This window comes from Colletes gigas, unplaced genomic scaffold (genome assembly GCF_013123115.1).
Source record: "Colletes gigas isolate AHSC1104 unplaced genomic scaffold, ASM1312311v1 Colletes_gigas_Sc00011, whole genome shotgun sequence".
Taxonomy (NCBI): Eukaryota; Metazoa; Arthropoda; class Insecta; order Hymenoptera; family Colletidae; genus Colletes; species Colletes gigas.
Window position 1 is genome coordinate 3,313,492 of NW_025106640.1, and position 20,821 is coordinate 3,334,312.

At 47.7% G+C, this 20,821-nt stretch overlaps 1 protein-coding gene across 1 annotated transcript in view; it reads left to right on the forward strand.

Annotated features, from left to right (window-relative positions):
• LOC122398536 (titin-like) overlaps nt 1–20,821 on the forward strand; it is a 50,158-nt gene that overhangs the window by 26,067 nt on the left and 3,270 nt on the right. Inside the window, exons 2-7 of the mRNA XM_043398507.1 lie at nt 1,152–1,255; nt 10,855–10,902; nt 11,278–11,754; nt 12,112–12,393; nt 12,477–14,516; nt 14,574–20,704. Coding sequence (XP_043254442.1) covers nt 1,174–1,255; nt 10,855–10,902; nt 11,278–11,754; nt 12,112–12,393; nt 12,477–14,516; nt 14,574–20,704 — 9,060 coding nt within the window. The 5' untranslated portion in view covers nt 1,152–1,173. The remainder of the gene's footprint in view (nt 1–1,151; nt 1,256–10,854; nt 10,903–11,277; nt 11,755–12,111; nt 12,394–12,476; nt 14,517–14,573; nt 20,705–20,821) is intronic.

Sequence of the window (20,821 nt, forward strand, 5' to 3'; positions counted from 1 at the left end):
CCTTTTTTCTTTTTCGTCTCGCTTCTCCCTTAGACCCCTCTTTCCGATAGATCTATGAGCTTCGTTCCCAACATACGTAATTCGTTCTCCACGCGACTCTTGTCCACTTTGGCGGTTCGTCCACCTCCAGCTCAAATTCCCAACGTTCACCGAACCTTCGAACGTCGTTTCAAACTTTTCGAAGCCTCTGATCGACGCACCTTGAACAATTGTACAAGCTCTAACAAACATATGTCTGGTAATCCCAACCTTCGACCACGCTTTGAGTAACATTGACTCGTAGGGGACGAACACGCTAAAAAAGAAGGGTTTTCGACACGAACGGAGCCCGAGGAAATGGAAATCGTACGACCGGGAACACGTATTCCCACGCACCCACGCCTCGTAAATTTGCGCGAACCCCTACGACACTCATTTAGCGATGTCCAGTCTGTTTCGCCCCGTGTACGAGCCAACGCGAGCCCGTGTCCGCAGATTTTCACGTCTCGTCCGACACCGAAATACGCGTGCTTATTCGCACGATGCACTGATCTGCATACCGTGTAGAAATATCGCGAGAACCAGCCAGTCAAAGTGCGAAGGTATGCGATTGGCTGGCTTCCAGACCGTAGTTACCGCACGTCCAGCTGTCAACCCGACAGTTACACTAGAATGCCACGTGACAGGATAAATGCAACCTTAACATTCAGAGGAGAGTCTACAATGCCTTGTTACACTTTACAAGTTCGCGGAAAGCGACGTTAAAAATAGAAATAGATTACTCTTTGATACTGAAACAGCGTCGATTCATTTCTTAGGAACGATCCTGCGTGATACCTATCTAGGTCATATGTTTGAATGCATCTTTTAGTCTAATAAAAAAGATAGAAACTTTACAGAAGGATCCTTGCGTTTACACTACTATTGTATAATAGAAGGTGGACAAATTCGTCAAAATTGAAAAATTTTAAATCGTTCCAAAAAAATTATTTTTAGCTAAGGGGATCAATTACAATCATTTTTGGTGAATAGACATACCCCCGAAATCCTACTCACTTTGGAGAAAAGAATTCGAATAGGTGCTGAAATTTTTCGGCGAAAAAAAAATTTCTAATCGCGATAATTCGCAGATTTATTGAAACCAACTAACAGCAGATTTTTCGTGATTTCAGGAAACGGAAGAAGAGCGCCGACATGTCGGCCTTGAACGTCGGGCCTTGTCGACCCGGGATTATATTCTGTCTGATTGTTCTACTGGCATCGCAATCTAATTCTGGTGAGTTCTACGGCGAATCCGTCGATAAGTTTCTCTAAGCGCAGGAACCTGAACTCGCTCCGCGGTTCTTTTATCTTCGACTTCGTCCCGCTTCAACGCCTCTAACACGCTCGACGCGTCGAAACGTAACTCATTTGGCAGCGAACAGGTGTACGTGAGATAGCATGAGAAAGTAGCTCCGACGAGGAAGAACGTTGCTTTCGGCTAGACTACTCGTTCCCCGTACATTCGTCTCGAAAAAACAATACCGCGACCGCCGTTGCATTACAATGCCTCGACGCTGACGAATACATTTCGGTTTCTGACTCGGATTCGATCCGATCGAATACCATATACAAAAGTATAACTTATCCTTATTTAGAGCGATCCCACGATATGTAATGCATCTTCCACGCGCAACTATTTTTCACACAATGCGTAACTTCCAAGTAATTTAAGGTGATCGTATTAGATGACTCATCCTGTGTATAAAATCAAACCTTTGCTCGCGAGGATCGATCGCGTCGCAACCTTTCCGAAACTGGCCACGATATCCGAATGAGCCACGTCCCGTCAGGACGTCGAACCTATCCTTGTCCTCCGTTGGCGTCTGGAGCGGAATAGTCTTGCCTCATAATGCTCACCTCTGGCATCGGCGGCCACGTCGGGGCCTAAGGTGCTTTCCCATGGACCTGGCACACCATATTCGTTCCTCGACGACTCGCAGCTCGCCCCGAAGCCGTCTTCTCCATCACGAGCCACGGTCTTCGAGGTATCGTACGAGCCTCTTCCGTTTACGTCGAGCCGGTTTCGAATTACCTGCGACTCACCCTACGCCTCTCGCGATCGACGATCGATCGAACGCGTCCGATCGACGGGGGTTCGATCGACGACCGATTAGCCATTGCCGTGGCCGCGACGGAAATCATTCGAAAAGGCTGGGACTACTTTCACCTGCGTGGCGATTGCGTCACGCGAATCTCGGGGTCAAGTTCGTGGGAAACGAACGATAACGCTGCTACAGAATCCTCTCACGGGAATCCAAATCTGAGAACAAAATTTCTGAAAGACAAACTCCTCCCTCGAATAAAACCAAGTGAACTTTGTAGATTTATCTGGGAGTCGCTGTCGTCTGTCAAATAAACATCGTTCGATCACGCACGATTTTAAATAGAAAAAAGTTGATATCTAGAATAAAATTACCGGTTAAAAAGTCCGCGAGCAAGCTGTTTACAACCCTTATCGAGGAGTTGCGCGTAAACGGCGATCTGCTTAATTCCCAGATCGATGAAACATCCAAGTAGGCAGATATTAAGTCTCGCAATTGCCCTCGGGATCTCAGTCATCCTCTTTTCACGATCCATCAACGCCAACTCGGAATCGATCCTGTTTCCCGGCGGCGCACACGGGGCGAGTATCATTCTCGGAACAGCGTGTTACCTCGAACGCAGCGACGTGCAAAAACGTTGCATCGTCAATGAGAGCTCATTGGAGATGCGTCGTTTTTGCCGTACCCCCCACCCCAACGGCAATTGGCCGTGACTAATTCAACGAACAGCAGGTGTGGATAAATGGACGGGAACGGTTCGAATTCTTCTCGACGTGCCTTCGTTCGTTCCTTTTTTCAACCAGCTAGGTGATCCTGTCCCTCGCGGCGCGTATCCAGGCGTCCTTTTTGCGCCAGTTTCCCTTTCGAGAGTCGAGAGATCGATCCCATCGATCCGTCCTGACGGCCGGTGGTTTTCTTCGAGGCCGATCGGCGCGTTTGAAAGACGTTTGCATTCGGAGAAAAGATCGATATTCTCGACGTATCGTCGTCTTGCTGGCGGGTATCTAGACGACAAGAACCCGCGTGTTTCGTTAACATCTCGAGCACGTTGCTTTCGCGACCAAACGGTTTCTTGTCGTCGAACGATTTACCTGAAATTATTACCACCTCGGGAGAAAACAGTTGCTGAAACGAGATCACATGTACGCGACACACGACTTGCCCGAGGACGAAGCAAAACGTTCGGGCAAAAGAACACCGAGGAACGTCGAATTCGATGATCAGTATCGCGTTAATTCGTTGACCGCTCTCATAATCGAGCTCCGCCCGGAAGAAGAGCGAACCTGAAAGAAGGTCGACAGAAAATTGATTTATTCGGCAGATTTCGAAATTTTTGCCGAACGGATACGCGAAGAGGAATTGAAAAAATGCGCGCGGCAGGCACACAGCTGCACGAATAACGGTCCCTGTACTTGCCTGCATCCACGTGATGCTGTGAATTCTGGTCAAACCTGTAGGCCCTGAAGAGACGGGATGTCACTGACCGCGTACCTCACCGTTGCCCACTTACGGTCCATGTCGCCGCACCTGACCCCCCGAGACGTTCCATATTTATGCCTTAATGCCAACCAAAGTGTCGTTATCTTCGAGTGTCGTTGAGCTGACGGAGCATGGCAGCCTCGAGTCGATAGCGTTCGAGCCTCCGATGCTTCCTGAAAACGTCGAATGAGTTAGCAGGTTGGACGAGTGTTCCGTCTTCTTTGGAATTCTCGTCGTGTAAAAACCCACGCTTCCTTGTCGCGAACCTCGGGTTATTGATTTCCGCGAAAGAATCAACTGGAACTTCTGAGATCCCAACTTATCCCACGCAGTTCCAGAGTAGGTAGTTCCATTCAAATTTAGAAAAAACGAAGAGTCCTTTCTTAATTGTTTTCTATAAATTACAAACGATAAATTTCGCTTTTGTAAGTTCTATAAAATTTGCATAACGGGTTAAGATACTTTCTCTATAGTAAAGAATTGTTTGGCTCCGAGAACGGGATAAAGAAAGTTGACGTAAGCCTAGCATTAGATAAGAGTCCTCAACACGAAGCTATCTTACGATGAACAATCAGGGAAACATTCTTCTATCCTTGCGTGTTTGCTAAAAACGTAATAACAATAATAATACAAATAATATGAAAAACAATAATAGTAAATATTGATACTGATTACCTGAAATTAAACAAACTTCTTGCTTCATTTGCATCGTCCACATTTGCTTGGTAAACATCGGTTGGTTGTCGAATACACTTGTGCAAACATGCTCGATTTGTTTGCACGAGAGGAGAATCTCGGCCTTTGTTTGAGGATACTCATTCGTCGTTATCGCAATAATTAATTACCACCTGGTCTAACGATACCTTTGAATTTTATATGAACCAATGCTATCCCAGTTCTCGAGTATTCGCGCAGGAACGGTGAATTCGAACGGTGCTCAAAATTCGGGACGCGTAAAGGAGTGGTTAAGTAAACCCAGTCGAGTCCCATTAGTAAAGGTACACACCGGGCGTACTTGTACAAACATTCCCGTATAATTAGTCGGTTTTCCTGACGCCTTATTTTTCGTCTATACACGTTATATAACGGTCGTCAAAAATACAAACGCCCCGAAAAGACAGGCCATTGATCCGAATCGACTCCTCCGATACAATAACAATTTGCACAAGAAAGGCAATGTCCTAAAATGGTCATTTCCGAATTCCTATTTTGCTGGCAGCATCAAAGATTGTCCGCCTTGTTTCTCCTACCTATCGTGCTACAGTGCAACGCTCCAAGAGACATTTATCTTTCCGTACTCTATTTACGAATGGTACTGCTTATCGCTGGCGTGAGAATACGGTTTTATGACGGAAGTAGCTTCTACCTGTGAAACGAGAATAAATGATAAAGCGGTTGATACGACGGGAGAGGAGGGATCTTCGCTAAACCAGAAGGATGTAGAAAGGACCCGTTGTAACTGGTACTTCGCGGGAGGACTCGCGTGTTCCCTCTGTTCTTTCCTCATTTCGTCCTTCTCTACGCTTTCGAGACTACTTACAGAGGTGGCGAGGTCAGCGGCGGTCATCCGACGAAGGGTATAACGGAACGTGTGGGTGCTACTCCACCGTGACACGGATTAAATAATCGTGTTAATTCCTCCCGTGTTCTCGAGACTCCCTTCTTACCGAGAATCTCCGTGTTTCCAGGTCGAGGCGCGTCACAGGTTCTCCTGAAATGTAGTCAGCGGTTTAATCTAGGAGCGCATAATTTGTATACGACAACGGTGGAGTATTCATTAGAATAAATTAAGAATAAATTATCCACTATTTTTCCATTAATGAAATAGAATCGAAGGCTTTACTTTTTAAAATTAATAAATAAATTTACTCATCCGTTGCTTAATCTTCGAACGAAAACTCGTTACGCGGCGAACGTTGAAATCATTTCTGAATCCTCCAACAAAGGTGCAGTAATACCATCGTTCGATCATTCCCGTGTGAAATAACAGTTATCGTTAGAAGTTGGTCAAGCAACTTGTCCGCAACTCCATCTTCCTTTGTCGATCCATCAACGCTGAACGGTTTAACGTAGCGGGCGGCAATGAACTCGATTGAAAATAGAAATTAATTTATGATTGTCCTCGAAACAGTGCCGGCGCTGCAAGCGAACGCTCGCATATTACGCCAGAACCGGTCGGTCAACATCTCTCGGCGCAACACGCTCGATACCAATGACATTGACATTGACTGTCGGAAGACCGTGAACGGCAATACGTTCCGATCCATTATGAGAACTTGACGACATCGTTTGCCGCTTTTGCAATCATTGTCACCTGGAGAGTGTGAATGCGTGTACGAACGACGCGCCAAACTGTAAACGGCATACAAAGGGATACTCAACGTCGTATAGAAATCGACAAATAACGCAGTCGTAACAAATTGAAATGCTAAACCATGAAGCAGCAACGCACGGAGTCTCTCGGTAGCCGAACCTAACAACGCATTAACGTTCGCTGGTAAATGATTCCGAAATCTTGGATCCTAAATTCAGAATGTTTCTTGGTAAAAGAAACGGGTCCGCGTACGTATCTCTTATAATGTCAAGAAGAGGGCCAAGGCTCCTCCTATTAACGTGTCGGATATTCCTGTACCAACAATACAATAGAAGATCTTTAGTCTACCGTAAACAGGGACATTGTAATCAAGTGGACGTACAGAACACTTCATGCCTTACGATACAACACGATTCACAGTTACTGTTCTCTACACCTTGAGGTCATTTTCCAAATATTACATCTCTCAAAAAATATACGAAAGCTGTCTTCGCGGTTGTCCAGGCTTTTTCTACGAAGAGGAGGATTCTGGGACCATTGTCCAAGAGCTCGGGATCTAAGCACCGAAGTATTCGACCGCGGAGCCCCGATAACGTTGCACGAACGACCGCAGATCCATTCTTGCGGCCGAACGGTTTCGTCGTTCCGTCGTAACGAGCCTCTTCATCCGACACGGGAGACGAAATTATTCCGTAGCGTTTTTCACGGTCGCCACGGCGTTGGATTCCTCAGCGACGGTTGCGGTGCCGGGTAACCGCGACCTTGGAGGACTAGCAGTGCAGAATTTCGTGCACGCGATACGCGCCGAAGAGCAGAGAGCCAGGTGCTCATCGGAGCGTGTGCGGTTGATGGTAATGAACTTTCGCGAGGCAAGGCCGCCGGGGATGATTTCATAACGCGCGCGCAATACCTCTGCTCTCGCTCGCCTGTCTCCTTTCCACGCCGGCAGGCTCGTTCCTCTTCTGCTCTCCCCGGGCCCGTAATGTTGCAGCGTACGTGCCCGAGCACCGAGAAACAGAGACGGAACGCCACGCAACAAAGACAAGACGGACGAAGACCGAGCAAGGTAATCGAAGAACGTTGACTTACATAATGACTGCGGAGAGTCTCCGAGATGCACGAGATCTGACCTCGATTACCGTTCATGCAAATGGGGTTTCCAACTCTCGAGGCAAGATCGTGTTTATTGTTGAGAACGATAAGCCTCCGGAGGCCGACCGTTTGTCCCCGATTAATCACCGCCTCTGGAATTCCGCGATCAAAGGACGGAATTCGTCGATAGCTTTGCATATCTCAAGCGGAAATGGAAACGCGACCTCCTGACGCCTGGACGACGATCCCGTTACCTGTTTATTTCGTTCCAGGAGTGCTGAAAACTTGCCACTCTGTAGTTGCTTGAAGCTAAGACAATTCGATCGTTCATGAAACGGCTCCTTTTCTCAGACGTAGATACTCTTCGTCCGCGAGAAGTTGACTAGATACAGGAATGCGGGTCTGATCGGTGTCTGGATCTCCACTCTGGGTTTAGAGTTTGTCGCTATTGGCCGGAACGAGGAAAGTGGGAATGAGGAAACTAGCGAAGTACTATAGAGAGATGACTTGTTGTCTAGGCATCCACAAACTAAACGAGACAAGGGCAAGGGGAGAAGGTAGTAGGGTCTCTATAACCACGAGAGATACATTTTTGTTCTATTCATGGTTACACCGATGTCCCTCAGTCTTGTCCTATCCTACTCTGTTGAATCGTAGTCGTGAACGATTCAGCCAATAATGACAATGCATGTGAGACCTAGCCATCAAGTCATCTCTCTATAGTACTAGCCAACTTCTCGCGAACGTACAGTAGATAGCTGGTCTGAGTTTTAGCGTACTCGCGAGCGACTCGATCCCATCGCTAACGGGTGCTGTTCGAATGGAAGGAACAAATAATTTATCGAGACGCGCGTTGGCAAAAAAAAAAGGACCGTTTCTTCGCACCTGTTGCTCGGAGGCAAGCCGATAATCGCGTCGGCAGACAATGTAACGGGTTTCGGAGCAAAAAACGAGGCGCATCGGTCCGGTAGCCGGTGTTGGGTCGCGTAACTCGCGTAAATTTGCTTACGCCATTAATCGCCGTGGCGGACGGTGCACGGAGTCGTCCGAGATTGTAATCACGCGCGACTCGCCGACACCTCGGTAAAGCGTCCGGTGCCCTGTGTTGGCAGCGGCGACCGAACGGGCGCAATAATTTAGCTCAGGCACCGTGCAAGACAAGAATCGTCTCGGCGGAGCGATGTACACACGGTACGTGCTCGGGCCCGTGTAACGTGGAGGCACGCGGCTGGGACCCATTCGTGGGACCCGCGAGACACGATGGGCCTTCCATTCACGGAGCTCGCTGTGCTTCCCAGTACAATTCAATTCGCTGGAAACCGCCGCCGTCGCCGCCGCCAGCACGCTCCGCGCCGCGGAATGCTGATTCTCGAATATGCCTTGGCTCGCTGCAGCGCACGTACGGAAACGAATGTCCGCGCTGGCCGGGTGCACCTTGCGGAAACGCACGCGCCGCGCATTTCAACCTCGCGCCTTCGAGTCGCGAATCGACTTCCGATCGCCCCGGCTAATGGGGTCTCCGGATTCAAAGGTCCTTCCGAGACGGGCCCGAAACGCTCTTTCGATCCTTCCGCGGGCAACAATAATTTCCTACGCGATGTAGACTTCGATAGTATCTACGAAATCCTCTTCGCTATTTTTTTAGATTCAAAATTCCAGCGATGGCTATTTTCATAGTTAATCGTAGCGAATTTCTAAATTCCACATCTCACTAGCATCGTACTATTAACATGAGTTACGAGTCTGACTCGATATTAGAAGCCAAGGTGTTAGGACGGTCTCCATTGGTCTTGAGAGCAGCCTAATTATGATTGTATTGTTTCGCGAGTCAAGAAATACGATCGAATTTAATTGACGCCCAACGAACGTTTCGAATACGGAACAATACACGATCCGCGAACGAATTAACCGATTTACCTCCTTTCGTGAGAACAGATCGCATACAAGTATTCCTAGAAACAAAAGCAGTATGAAATTTTAATCTCTCGAGTCGACAACGAAGTGGATAGCTTGTAGAGATGTAATAAATAAAGAAATGAAACGAGTGAATAACACGATACATCATTGACAATTATTCAAAAACCACTTGGAATAATGATTAAAGAAGAAATTTATGTGCCGCGTCGTTTATCAAAAACGACATTATTTATGGATACCTGTAATATCTACTCATTTCGTTAGTCTTTCCTTGTATCGTTGCGCAATCAACGTGTGCACACATACGCAGGATGATTCATAAATTCATAATTCATAGATTCATAAACTAATCCAGAGATAAGTAATAATCGCACAAGAAGATGATCATTACGCAGATGATTAATTCGCTCTGCAAATGTGTGCAGACGTATTTTCTTCGAATAAAATTTACTCGGAAAACAATGAAGAGTTACGAAATTTTTCTAATAGAGTAAGAACTCCATTAACATACTACTTCCTTCCACGACTGTCTTCGCTTAACCGATGTCTGCGATTGGCGGAATTTTTTAAAGAGGATGATTCAGATTTTGGGACCAGACGAACGAGATCTCCCTCCGAAATTCATCATAAGTAGCAACAAAAAGATATTTGCAAACCATCTTCGTTGCCTCGTAATAAATCTGCCAAGCTCGGTGCATTCAATGAAAGGACTATACTGCACATTCGAATCTTTCGCTTCGCGATGCACGTATCCGCGTACGCGAACGTCTCGTGCATCTCAAGAAGTTCCTGGTCGGTTTTCGAAGAAAAAAGTACAAGTAAAGCTTTCCAAAAGAGGACGGCACGTTTCACTCACGAATTCGTAGGCCCCGTCTTGCTTCTACGGACACGTATCTGCTAGAACAAAGGTCAAGAAACTAGACTTTTAAACTTCGATAAAACCCAATTGCGCTATTAAAAAATTCTGCCAAACTGTTGCATTCAATTTTTGAACGAAATCCAAGGCGAGCGGTTAACGTTTCTCCTCTAAAAGAAACAATGTACTTTAAAATATTGAGTTTTCACCATCGGCGACGAGTACGCGTCGACGGTGGAACGAGGAAATATTTTTAAACCGAGCGTACATTGAAACTACTTGGAGATTTTCAAAAGGATACGCGACGACGCGAACGAAGGGACGAGAAAAAGCGACAAGGTTCTATCGACGAACAGAGAGGCTTATTGTGCGAGTATGAAGAATGGCTGAACGATCGTATCCTCGAAGGGTGGCGCGTCGCGTTTTTCACGAACAATCGAACTCTCGGAGTCCCGCGCGCGGCACTTCAATTCCAAAGAAATTGCGAAAACGCCGCGCGTAAGGCAAGGAACGTAGCTCAGAATGGAGCTCTACACGCGCCCGCTGGTACGTTTTTACGCAAACGTGTCGTCGTAGGTAAAGAGAACGAGAGAGAGAGAACCGTCAACAGAGAGAGAAAGTGAGAACCAGAGAGAATTCTGTATTCCATGTGCACTCGGCATACAATTCGTTCGACTGGGGCGAGGGTGTTAACGAGAATTCGCCCACGTACGCTCGCGCCATATGACGCTTTGACTCATTCCGTTGTTGGAGCCGGTTCACCCTCCGGCCAAACGCATCCCGCCGGTAATTACTATGATAAACTACATGCAACGGAGAGACACGGCTCGTTTCCCTACGAATTTCATGGGAATTGGTGTTTCTGAGATTACTCTGCCTTGCACGACCCGCGAAACCTTGGAATTCAATGCTCGAGCAGACGGTGGCTCGAATCGATCCGAATCTGCCAATTGCTTGTATTGTCGTTATTTCAATGGCAGACGATCTCCAACTGATTTTGTATCGCGTGGGTTCGAGTGGAACCCTCCGTGACAACTATCGAGTTTGCATTGATCTCAGACATTGCGATGTTCTTCAACTATCCAACTTTCTGGAAACATATTTTCACAACGTTCGTATGCTTTCTGTTACAGCGCCAGTATACGACCACGATACCACACAAGTTGCAGAATACAATGGAGGTACGTACCTACGGTGCGCCGACTTTTATTACTCCTAATCGATGTACACGCACGCCACGGACGTGACGTTAATTGTATCGCAGCCGAACAGATGGCACGTGCCGCTTCGACCATTCTTGCACGGCACCGCTTTCAATCGATCCTTTCGATGAATATTAAAATCGTTCAACGCCTGATTACCGTGTCTCGTAGTTACGCTACCAAAACACATTTCCTGTAGACTGCGTACATAAAACAAAGTACATTCCTATTTGACGCTCGATAAGAAGTAGCGATATGGTCTACATAAGCAATAAAACTACGAAATAAAGAGTCACCTTATCTGACTCTACACTTTTACACCGTCTAAGAATCTAATCGTTGTCTCGATCGCAGCCTCGACAGGATGCTACTACAACTTCCAGCGTTACGACGAGGGCGACAGAATCGTCACGAACGAACCGTGCCTGAACTGTACGTGTCACAATCGGATGCTGATGTGCTACCTGAGGGTCTGCCCATTCACGAAAGCGATCGGCCAGGACTGTACCGTGGAGAAACGGCCGGACCAATGCTGCCCCGTCATCACTTGTCCGGAAGTGCCGGTGCAGCTGTTGACGTCGACGACCACCGCGCCGGCGGAGATTTCCGGCTCCACGGCGGTCGGTTTCCACGACAATTACGGCTGCAACGTTCACGAACGATTCTACGCGGATGGCGCGCAACTGCCGGTCGATCCGCAAAATCCTTGCGAGCTCTGTTATTGCATCAGGAACAGGACTACTTGCGTTATGCAGGAGTGCACTCTCCGAGTAGCCGGATGCAGGCCAGTTTATCAACCCGGCGTGTGTTGTCCGGTCAAATACAATTGCGGTGAGTCCCTCGTGAACATCGCTTTTGATCATGCAGCCTGCACTAAATCATAAGTTTGACTCGTCCACTGGAAAGGGGGGGAGCGTCAACTGTCTGTGGGGTTACCGCGGAACGATCTATCGCGACGCGACGACAAAATTAAAAATTGTGCACTCTTCGAGTCTATTAGGGATCCATTACTTTCACGTTTATTTCAAGACTTTTTGTTTTATAATTTGTTGCCATTTTAAAGGTAACTTCACAATGCCTCTTTCATAGAAGCCCTGGCCCTTGAATAATATTTTGAAAATATTGTTTCCAATTTCCATGATAGAATCGTCTCGATTGTGTCAATATAATTTTCGAATTTGTAAACAGAATACGACGAGGACCTTGCAACGACGGTTGAACCAACACCTGGCCTGATCATGACCACGACGGTAGCACCCGGAGCGACGCCGCAATGTTACCACGAAGGAAAGGTTTACGAGGATGGTGATTTGATCTATTCGAAGCAGCCTTGCCAGCACTGCTACTGCTTCCGCGGTGACATTGCCTGCGCTGTACAGAACTGTGGAACGCCCATGAAGACGCACGGAAAGAACTGCACCGCTTTGCCACCGCCGGAAGGCAAATGTTGCCCAACCACGTATCAATGCGGTAAGAAACTCGATCTTTTATCAAAGTTAGACCGTCTATATCATCGAAGTGAATTTATATATAATCTGCTTTACGTTGTACAGAAGAAGACGAAGTTATAACGCTACCAAGAGGCGAGGAGCAATCCACCGAGGAAGAAATTCTCGAGACTACGGTATCGGCGGTGACGGAGGCCGAGAAGGAACTTCCTGGTCCTGAAACGACCGACGAGACCTTCCCAGGTTTCGACAACGCGATCCCGGGAGACGGCAAAGAAGAAAGCAGTACCCAAGGTGTCATGGAGACCGTATCGCCCACGGAGAAGCTTGAGAAAGAAACGCCACAAGAAGAGAAAGCTCCAGAGTTTGAAACCACTGAAAAGGAAACTGCCGTTTCGGAGGAATATGTGACAGAGGGTCTTCCTTCCGCAACGGAACCCAGCCCGGGAGCTAAATCGACGGAATCTATCGAAGGTCAAACGACGGAAGAAACGATCCACGAAACGACTGCAAAACCTGCGGAGGAGGCTACTCAAGGACTTTCGGAGAGACCAATTCCTGAAGAAATGCCTGAAACATCTTCTCCAAAATCAGAGATGCAGCCCGAGGAAGAGACCGCCACGAAAGAGGAAGAGGAACAACAACCAGTCACCGAAGAAGCTGCACCGGAGAAGGAACAAACCGAGGGTCCGCAGAAGGAGCAGCCGACCGAGCAGCCAAGTACCGAGAAAGCGATAGAGGAAGAAATGAAACCAACGGAAGAAGCTGTGACCAGACTGGAACAAGAACCGAGCGCCACCGAAGTCGTGATTCCTAAAGAGGAACAGCCGACCGAAGCAGCCGAGAAATCTACCGAATCGCCGCAACTCCCGAGCGAAGAGACGGCAACATCATCGCCAGAAACACTTCCCGAGGCAGAAGCAACTACGACGAAGAGCTTAGGCGAGGAACAAGTGACGGAGCCAGCCAAGGGAACGGAAACTCCTGCGATGGTTTCGGAACCGGAACAGAAAGTCACGACGGAATCGGTCGAAGGAAAGCCAGAGGAAGTTACTACTGAGGCAGAAATGGTTACTGGGAAACCTGTGTCCGAAGTTCCAAGCACGGAACAAATTCCTGGCGAGGAAGTAGAGAAGGAAACACCGGTTAGCCCAGCGGAAGAGCAACCCACCGAAGCAACGACTCCCGAGCATGGCGAGGAACCAGCGTCTACGGAAGGTGAACCTGAAAGAAAACCAGAATTGGAGGTATACGATCACAAGATGCCCGAAAAACTGCCTGGAATAGTGCCTAAGAAGGACGACACGATACCTACGGAAGAGCCAATGGGTATGGAGGAACCTGTGGTAACGGAGAAGCATCTTGAAGAGGAAGAAGCTCCTGAAGTTCCAGAACGGGGTCCAGCCGGCATTCCTGCCACTGATCGCGTACCTGAAAGCAAAGCAGAGGATAAAGAAGCAGTGACTGAACCAATCCACGTAACGCAAGGCTACGTTGATATGAAACCACACGACTTCCACGTACCTGGCAGTCTTGTAACCGAGGCTCCGGAGAAAGTTCCCACCACGTATCTTCCACCTTCGTCGGAAACAACGGTCGCTCCTAGAAAAGAAGAGGCAGTATCAGTTGAGGAAGCTACGACAGTTGCAGCACACTTACCAGAAGAGCCTTCTGTTACGGAAGCTCCGGTCGAAGGCGTTCCGTCCGTCACTGAGATGGGTCAGATCCCTGTCGTTCAACCAGAAGTGACCGAAGGCGTTCCTGAAAGTACAGAAGTTAGTCCAGGTCTGGAGATTTCAACGTCTACGCAGCAGATTCCGCAGGAACAAACTCAACAGACTGAGAAACCTAGTTTACCAGAGGAACATGTCACCGAGTCATCGTCTTCCGAAGTTCCGCCGTCGAAAGAAGTTTCCATTGAAGAAGAGTTGCCAACGAAGGGACTTACCATTGACGAATCCGGTGAAACTTCGTCCGAGGAAGTCAGCGATTCCAGCGAGGAAACAGTGCCTAAAGAAGAATCGACCGAGGAAGGAATGGAACCCTCTGAGGCACCGGGTCAGCCACCTAGCGTCGAAGAACATCCAACGGAACAGCCAGCTGTGGAAGAACAAAGTACAGAGAGTAAAGAGTTAACAACCGAAAGTGTTACCGTGGCACAGTCGACCGAAGCTCCGCAGGTTGAAGAAGAACCTACAGAAGTTAGTCCTGTTCCAGAACAGAAACCTACGCCTGAAGAAGAGACGCCTATGGAACAAGCTACAGCTGCACCAGAAGAAGAGTTGCCAAGCGAGAAACCTAGTCCCGAAGCACCTGAAGAACAAGTGACTCAGAAACCAATTTCAGGCGAGGAAGAAGCTCCGTCTACCGCTAAGACACCAGAAGTTGAAGAGGAAAGCACGCCGGAAATGCCTGTTGGCGAAGGTGAGACGAGCGAAAAGCCTGTTACGGAAGAAATTATAAAGGAAGTAACCGTTCCGAAAACCGAAGGAGCTCCAGTAACTCCAGAAACAGCAGAGAGTGAGAAACCAACAGAAGGTTCTTTAATGGTAGAAGTTCACCCAACGGTAGTTCCAGTCGAGGAAACGAAGCCCGAAGAAACAGAATCTACAGAGCAACCTGCTATCGAACAGACTGAAGTACCAATAACCAAAGAAGCATCTACCGAAATGGCTCCGGAAGAACAGAAGACCGAAGAACCGATTCCAATGAAGGAGGAAGCTCAAACCGGAGGACCTATCGCTGAATTACCATCGACCGAAGAATCGATCACTGAAGCAGAATTGGAGAAAGAAGGAACTCAGGCTCCGCTTGAAGAACATAAGCCAACCAAGCCTCCTATTTCCGAGCGTAAAGAAGATAAGATGGGCGTAGAAAAACAACCAGAGGAAATGGAAGGCACTCAGAAACCATCTCTTGAAGAAGAGACGCCAACTGAAAAGCCTACGGAAGAGGAAGCAGTAACAACAACTGCCGAGAAGGAAGAGAAACCGATTGAAAAACCGGTCGAGGAAGAGGAAAAACCAACCGAAGAAACGAAACCGATCGAAGGAGAAGAGTTCACTGAAAGACCCATTGAAAAGGAAGAACCTGTCGAAGAAGAAAAGCCAACTGAGGGAGTTAGCGAGGAGCCTGTTGAGGTAGAAAAGCCTACGGAAGGACCTACTGAAGAGCAAAAACCAGTCGAGGAAGAACAGGAGACTGAAAGTCCTTTAGAAGAAAAGAAACCTACGGAGGAAGAAAAACCTGTTGAAGAGGAGAAACCAACTGAAATGCCTACTGAAGAAGGAAAACCTGTTACGGAGGAAAAGCCAACCGAGATGCCTATCGAAGAAGAAATAACTGAAAGGCCCGTTGAAGAGGAGAAGCCTACCGAGGGAGAAAAACCAACTGAAGGACCTAGCGAAGAAGAGAAACCTTCCGAGGAAGGAAAACCAACTGAAGGGCCCAGCGAAGAAGAAAAACCAACGGAAGGACCTGTTGAAGAGCAAAAACCAACTGAGGAGGAGGAGAAGCCGACCGAAGAACCTACTGAAGAAGCAAAACCTGCTGAGGGAAAACTGCCGACGGAAAAATCTGTTGAAGAAGAGGAGATGGTAACCGAAAGACCTAGTGAAGAGGAGAAACCAACGCAGCCTAGTGAAGAAGAAAAACCTGCTGAGGAGAAGAAACCAACTGAAAGTCCAATGGAAGAAGAAAAATCAACTGCAGAACCTATGGAAGAGGAGAAACCTGTTGAGGAAGAAAAGCCAACTGAAGGACCAACTGAAGGAGAAAAGCCTATCGAAGAGGCAGGAGTAACTGAAAAGCCTGCAGAGGAGGAGAAACCAACTGAACAGCCTGTTGAAAAAGAAGGACCAACTGAAGCGCCTGTAGAAGAAGAGAAACCGACTGAAGGAACCATGGAAGAAATGAAACCTATTGAGAAAGAAGAACCCACCGAAGCACCTGTAGAAGAGGAAAAACCAACAGAAGAATCTATTGAAGAACAAAAGCCTACTGAAAAAGAAGGAGCAACCGAGGCGCCTGTAGAAGTGGAGAAACCAACTGAAGAATCTATTGAAGAACAGAAGCCTACTGAGACGCCTGTGGAAGTGGAGAAACCAACTGAAGAATCTGTTGAAGAACAAAAGCCTACTGAAAAAGAAGGACCGACCGAAGCACCTGTAGAAGTGGAGAAACCGACTGAAGAATCTATTGAAGAACAGAAACCTACTGAAAAAGAAGGGCTAACCGAAAAGCCTGTAGAAGAAGAGAAACCATCAGAGGGTGAAAAGTCTACTGAGATGGCCCCAACAGAAAAGCCTATTGAAGAGGAAAAGAAGACTACAGTTGAGGAAGAGAAGACAACCGAAGGACCTACCGAGGAACAAAAACCATCTGAAGCTCCGACCGAAAGGCCTGTCGAGGAGGAAAAGCCAACCGAAAAATCTGTGGAAGAAGAAAAACCAAGCGAAGTCACTCCTGTTCAAGAAAGTGTGAGTCAAGTTCCAGTTTCGGAAGAAATTTCCACGGAAGGTCCAATGGTTGAAGAGAAACCAACCGAAGGTGCCGAATCTGTGCCTACGGAAGTTCCTAGTTTAGGTGAAACTACAATTGGAGTTAAAGGAGAACCCGAAGCGACGACTGAAATTGTAAAAGAAACTCCACACGTTTCTACGACGATTGCTGGTGAAGAAATTCCATCCACGGAAGCTCCTGTACCTGAAGAGAAGCAAACAGAGGTTCCCGCTGAAGAAATAACAACTGAGCCTTCTAAACTGGCTCCAGAACAGCCTGTTGAGGAAGAAAAATTACCAGAAAGCACTCAGAAACCAGAAGTATCGTCCGAAGCATCCACACAAGCGGTTCTACCCGAAGCATCCACGGAAGCAGTTCAAACTGAAACCTCAACGCAAGCAATCCCGACTGAAGTAACGAGCGAACAGGAAGGTAAACCAGTAGAAAAAGGTGTCAGTACTGAAGTGCCTGAAGTGTCTTCCACTGAATCTGCAGTTTCAGAAGCGTTCACCGCATCTTCCGTAGAAACGGCGTTGCCGGAAGAGGAACAGAAAGTTTCGCTTCCCGAAGAAGTTCAGACAGAAGCAACTCCATCGAAAGAAGCAGCTATGACAGAAATTCCGTTAGTAAAAGAAACAGAAGTTCCAGTTACGCCAGAAAGAGTACCCGAATTGTCGACTGCAGAACCCACCAAGGAGAAAGAAATACCAGAATCTACGCCGTACGCGGAAGAAGTACCGCCGAAGATAACAACCGAACAAGAATTCGAACAACCTTCGACGCCTGGAGTAACACCGGAAGAGGAAACAACATCCAAGTATCCGGATCATGCACCACCTGCAATTCCAGGAGAAGGCAACTGTCTCATCGAAGGACAATCTTACTACAACAACTCCGCTATTCCTCCAGTGAATCCCTGTCAACTCCAGTGCCGTTGCATCAGCAGTATCGTTCAGTGCGAACTTGTCCAGTGTCCGCCACCTCCGAGTCATCTATCGAATTGTATGCCTGTACACACGAGCAAAGATTCCTGTTGTCCGATGTACACGTGCGACTCGACTCCTACAGCGGTATTAGAATCCGATAACCATATGATCGAACACGAAACGCCTAAATACGAGACAGAGGAAGAAGAACAGAAGACGGTAACGCCTACAGTTTCCGAAACTCCGGTTCTAGAGTCCACGAAAGAACCTGTTCAAGGTGTTAAGGAATACGGACAGACTACTGTGCCTGGTTTCACCGAAACGACACCGAAGCCTGTTGAACCCGAACACGTACAACCGACAACGGCTGCAGAATCGACCAAGGAACCTGAAGAACATACTGTCGTTTCGGTACCTCCAGTAGAGTCCTCCAGTCAAGCTCCTTCCGAGGAACCGAAAGAAACTCCAGAAGTACCCAGTACATCGGAAAAGGGCGTGGAAGAACAGGAAGTAACTAATATTCCGTCTACCGAACAACCGATCGAAGGGCAGACGCCTGAGGAGCAAACTTCGAGTCCAGCCACCGGCGAGGAACAAACAGTTGTGACGACGGAGTCGATCCAAGTGGAACAAACGTCTATGGGAATTGAAAAAGAAGCTGCTCCCGCTACGATGAAATCCGTGGAAGAAGAGCCATCGGAAGAAACGCAGAAACCTGTGATGGGTGAACCCGAAGCAACTGTTTCTCCTGCAATTCCAGAAGAAGGTGCGGGCAAAGAACCTGAAGTACCAAGTTCGTCCATGATGCCAGAGCTTCCAGTATCGGAAGGTCAACCTCCATCGGTTACTGAAAGTCAGAAACCGATAGAAGAAGAGACCACTGCCAGCGTAGAAGTACAGCCCACGCAACCTGAACAATCGACGCCTGAAAGCGAATTGCAGACTGTTGAACCGAGCGAGGCAGAGACCGAAGGACCATCGTCTCCCGCTGTAGAAGTGTCTACTTCGGAACCGAGTGTCAAAGCTGGCGATGAACCCAAAGTTACTCCGGTAGAACAGGAAGCCATTCAACCTACGGAAGGCGGAGCGCCTGCAACACCAGAAATGGAAGGCTCTACGGAAGCTCCGGTATCGGAAGAAGCAACTGTTCCTGGCATAAGTAAAGAAGAACCAACTGGTACCGAAGCAGTAGTGAAAGAAGAAACGACGCCATCCAGCGAAGGTGAGCCAACTACCAAACAACCACTTTCTCCCGAAGAAGAACAAACAGTACCAGTCGAAACTGAACCTTCGACGCCTACTTCTGTAGTTGAGGAACAAACCAAAGAAACACCTGCGGTAGAAGGTGAGGTGAAGGCAACTACAGAAGGCGTTGAAAGGCCCACTGAACTCTCTACGCAGCAACCCGAAAAACTGCCAGAGGAACAATTACCAAGCTCTACCGAAATATCTGAAACTAGCACCGAACTACCAACGATATCTTCTGAACCCAAAGAAACAACCGAGCAAGAGAAAGTTAGCGAGAAAACTCCGGTTGAAATGAAGCCCGAGGAAGGCGCTCCACCTGAAGAACAAACTCCTGAATCTGTTTCGCCCACCGAAGAAGAAGCTACACCGTCCGTAACTCCTCAAGAAGAAATCACGGAAGCAACGCCTGAAGCGACTAGCGTAAAATCGGTTTCAGAATCAACTCTACCCGAAGAAGCTGAGCAACCTGCGACTGAAAAGGAATCACCGATACCTTCTACAGAAGAATCTGTTACCGTAAGCGTTAAGGAACAACCAAAAGAGCAACCAACAACCGAATCATCGACTGCTCCGATCGAAGGCGAAGTGTCTGAAAGTACAACACCAAGCGAACACGAAGCTCCAAAACCAACGATTCCAGAACAAGTAACGGAGAAACAAGAACAAATGACGGAGGAGCCTGATATTTCTTTGAAGGAAGGAACGGAAGAACCGATAATACCAACCGAAGAAGTAAGTACTGTACCAGCTGTTACCGTGGAAGAGCAGAAACCTGAAGAAGAAACTCAGAAACCGAGCGTAGAAGAGGGTATCGCATCTACGGAACCAACCAAGATTGCTCCACAAGGCGAAGAAGTTACTGCAGCAGGCGAAGAACAACCTGGTGAATCAAGTACGCCAGCCGTTGAAGTCAGTTCAACGTCAATACCTCAAAGTACCTCAGTCATACCTCAGAAAGAAACGGAAGAACAGAAACCTGGCGTGGAAGGTGAAGGCGTATCCGAAGAGCCATCGATGGGAGAGAAACCATTGGAGGATGGCATGCCAGGAACAACGCAACAAACCGAAGAACCGTCTCTGGAAAAAGAAACAGTACAGCCACCGATGCAAGAAGAGAAAGGAGAAGTTGAAGTTCAAACGACTCCAGCAGTAGAGACTGAGGAAACGGTTGAACCTGTATCTAAGATACCAGCTGAAGTCAGTCCAACCGAAGTACCGGAGAAAATACTTCCTAGCGAAGCACCGAAACCAGAGCTTCCTGAAGTGCCAGAAAAAGTACTTCCAACCGAGGTGCCTGTAAAAACTACCGATGTTCCTGAAAAAATAGCTCCTGTTACGGATGTTCCAGAAAAAGAGCTTCCTGTACCAGTAGCACCAGAGAAAGAAATTCCAGTCGAAACCCCTGAGAAAGAACTGACCACTGAAGTTCCTGAGAAAGTAACTCCTGCTGAAGAAATTCCTGAGACTGTAACTCCTGTCGAAGAAGTTCCAGAGAAAGAGCTTCCATCTCAAGTGCCAGAAAAAGCAACTACTACAGAGCTTCCAAGTGAAATTCCTGAACATATTCTTCCTGGCAAAATGCCCGAAAAGGATATTTCTGAAGAAGAGAAGTCTACAGAAGTACCTGAGAAAGTTCTTCCTGAAGAAGAAATTCCTTCTGTAACGGAGAAAGGTCTTCCTGAAGAAGAAATTCCTTCTGTAACGGAGAAAGGTCTTCCTGAAGAAGAAATTCCTTCTGTAACGGAGAAAGTTCTCCCTGAGGAACAGGTGCCTTCT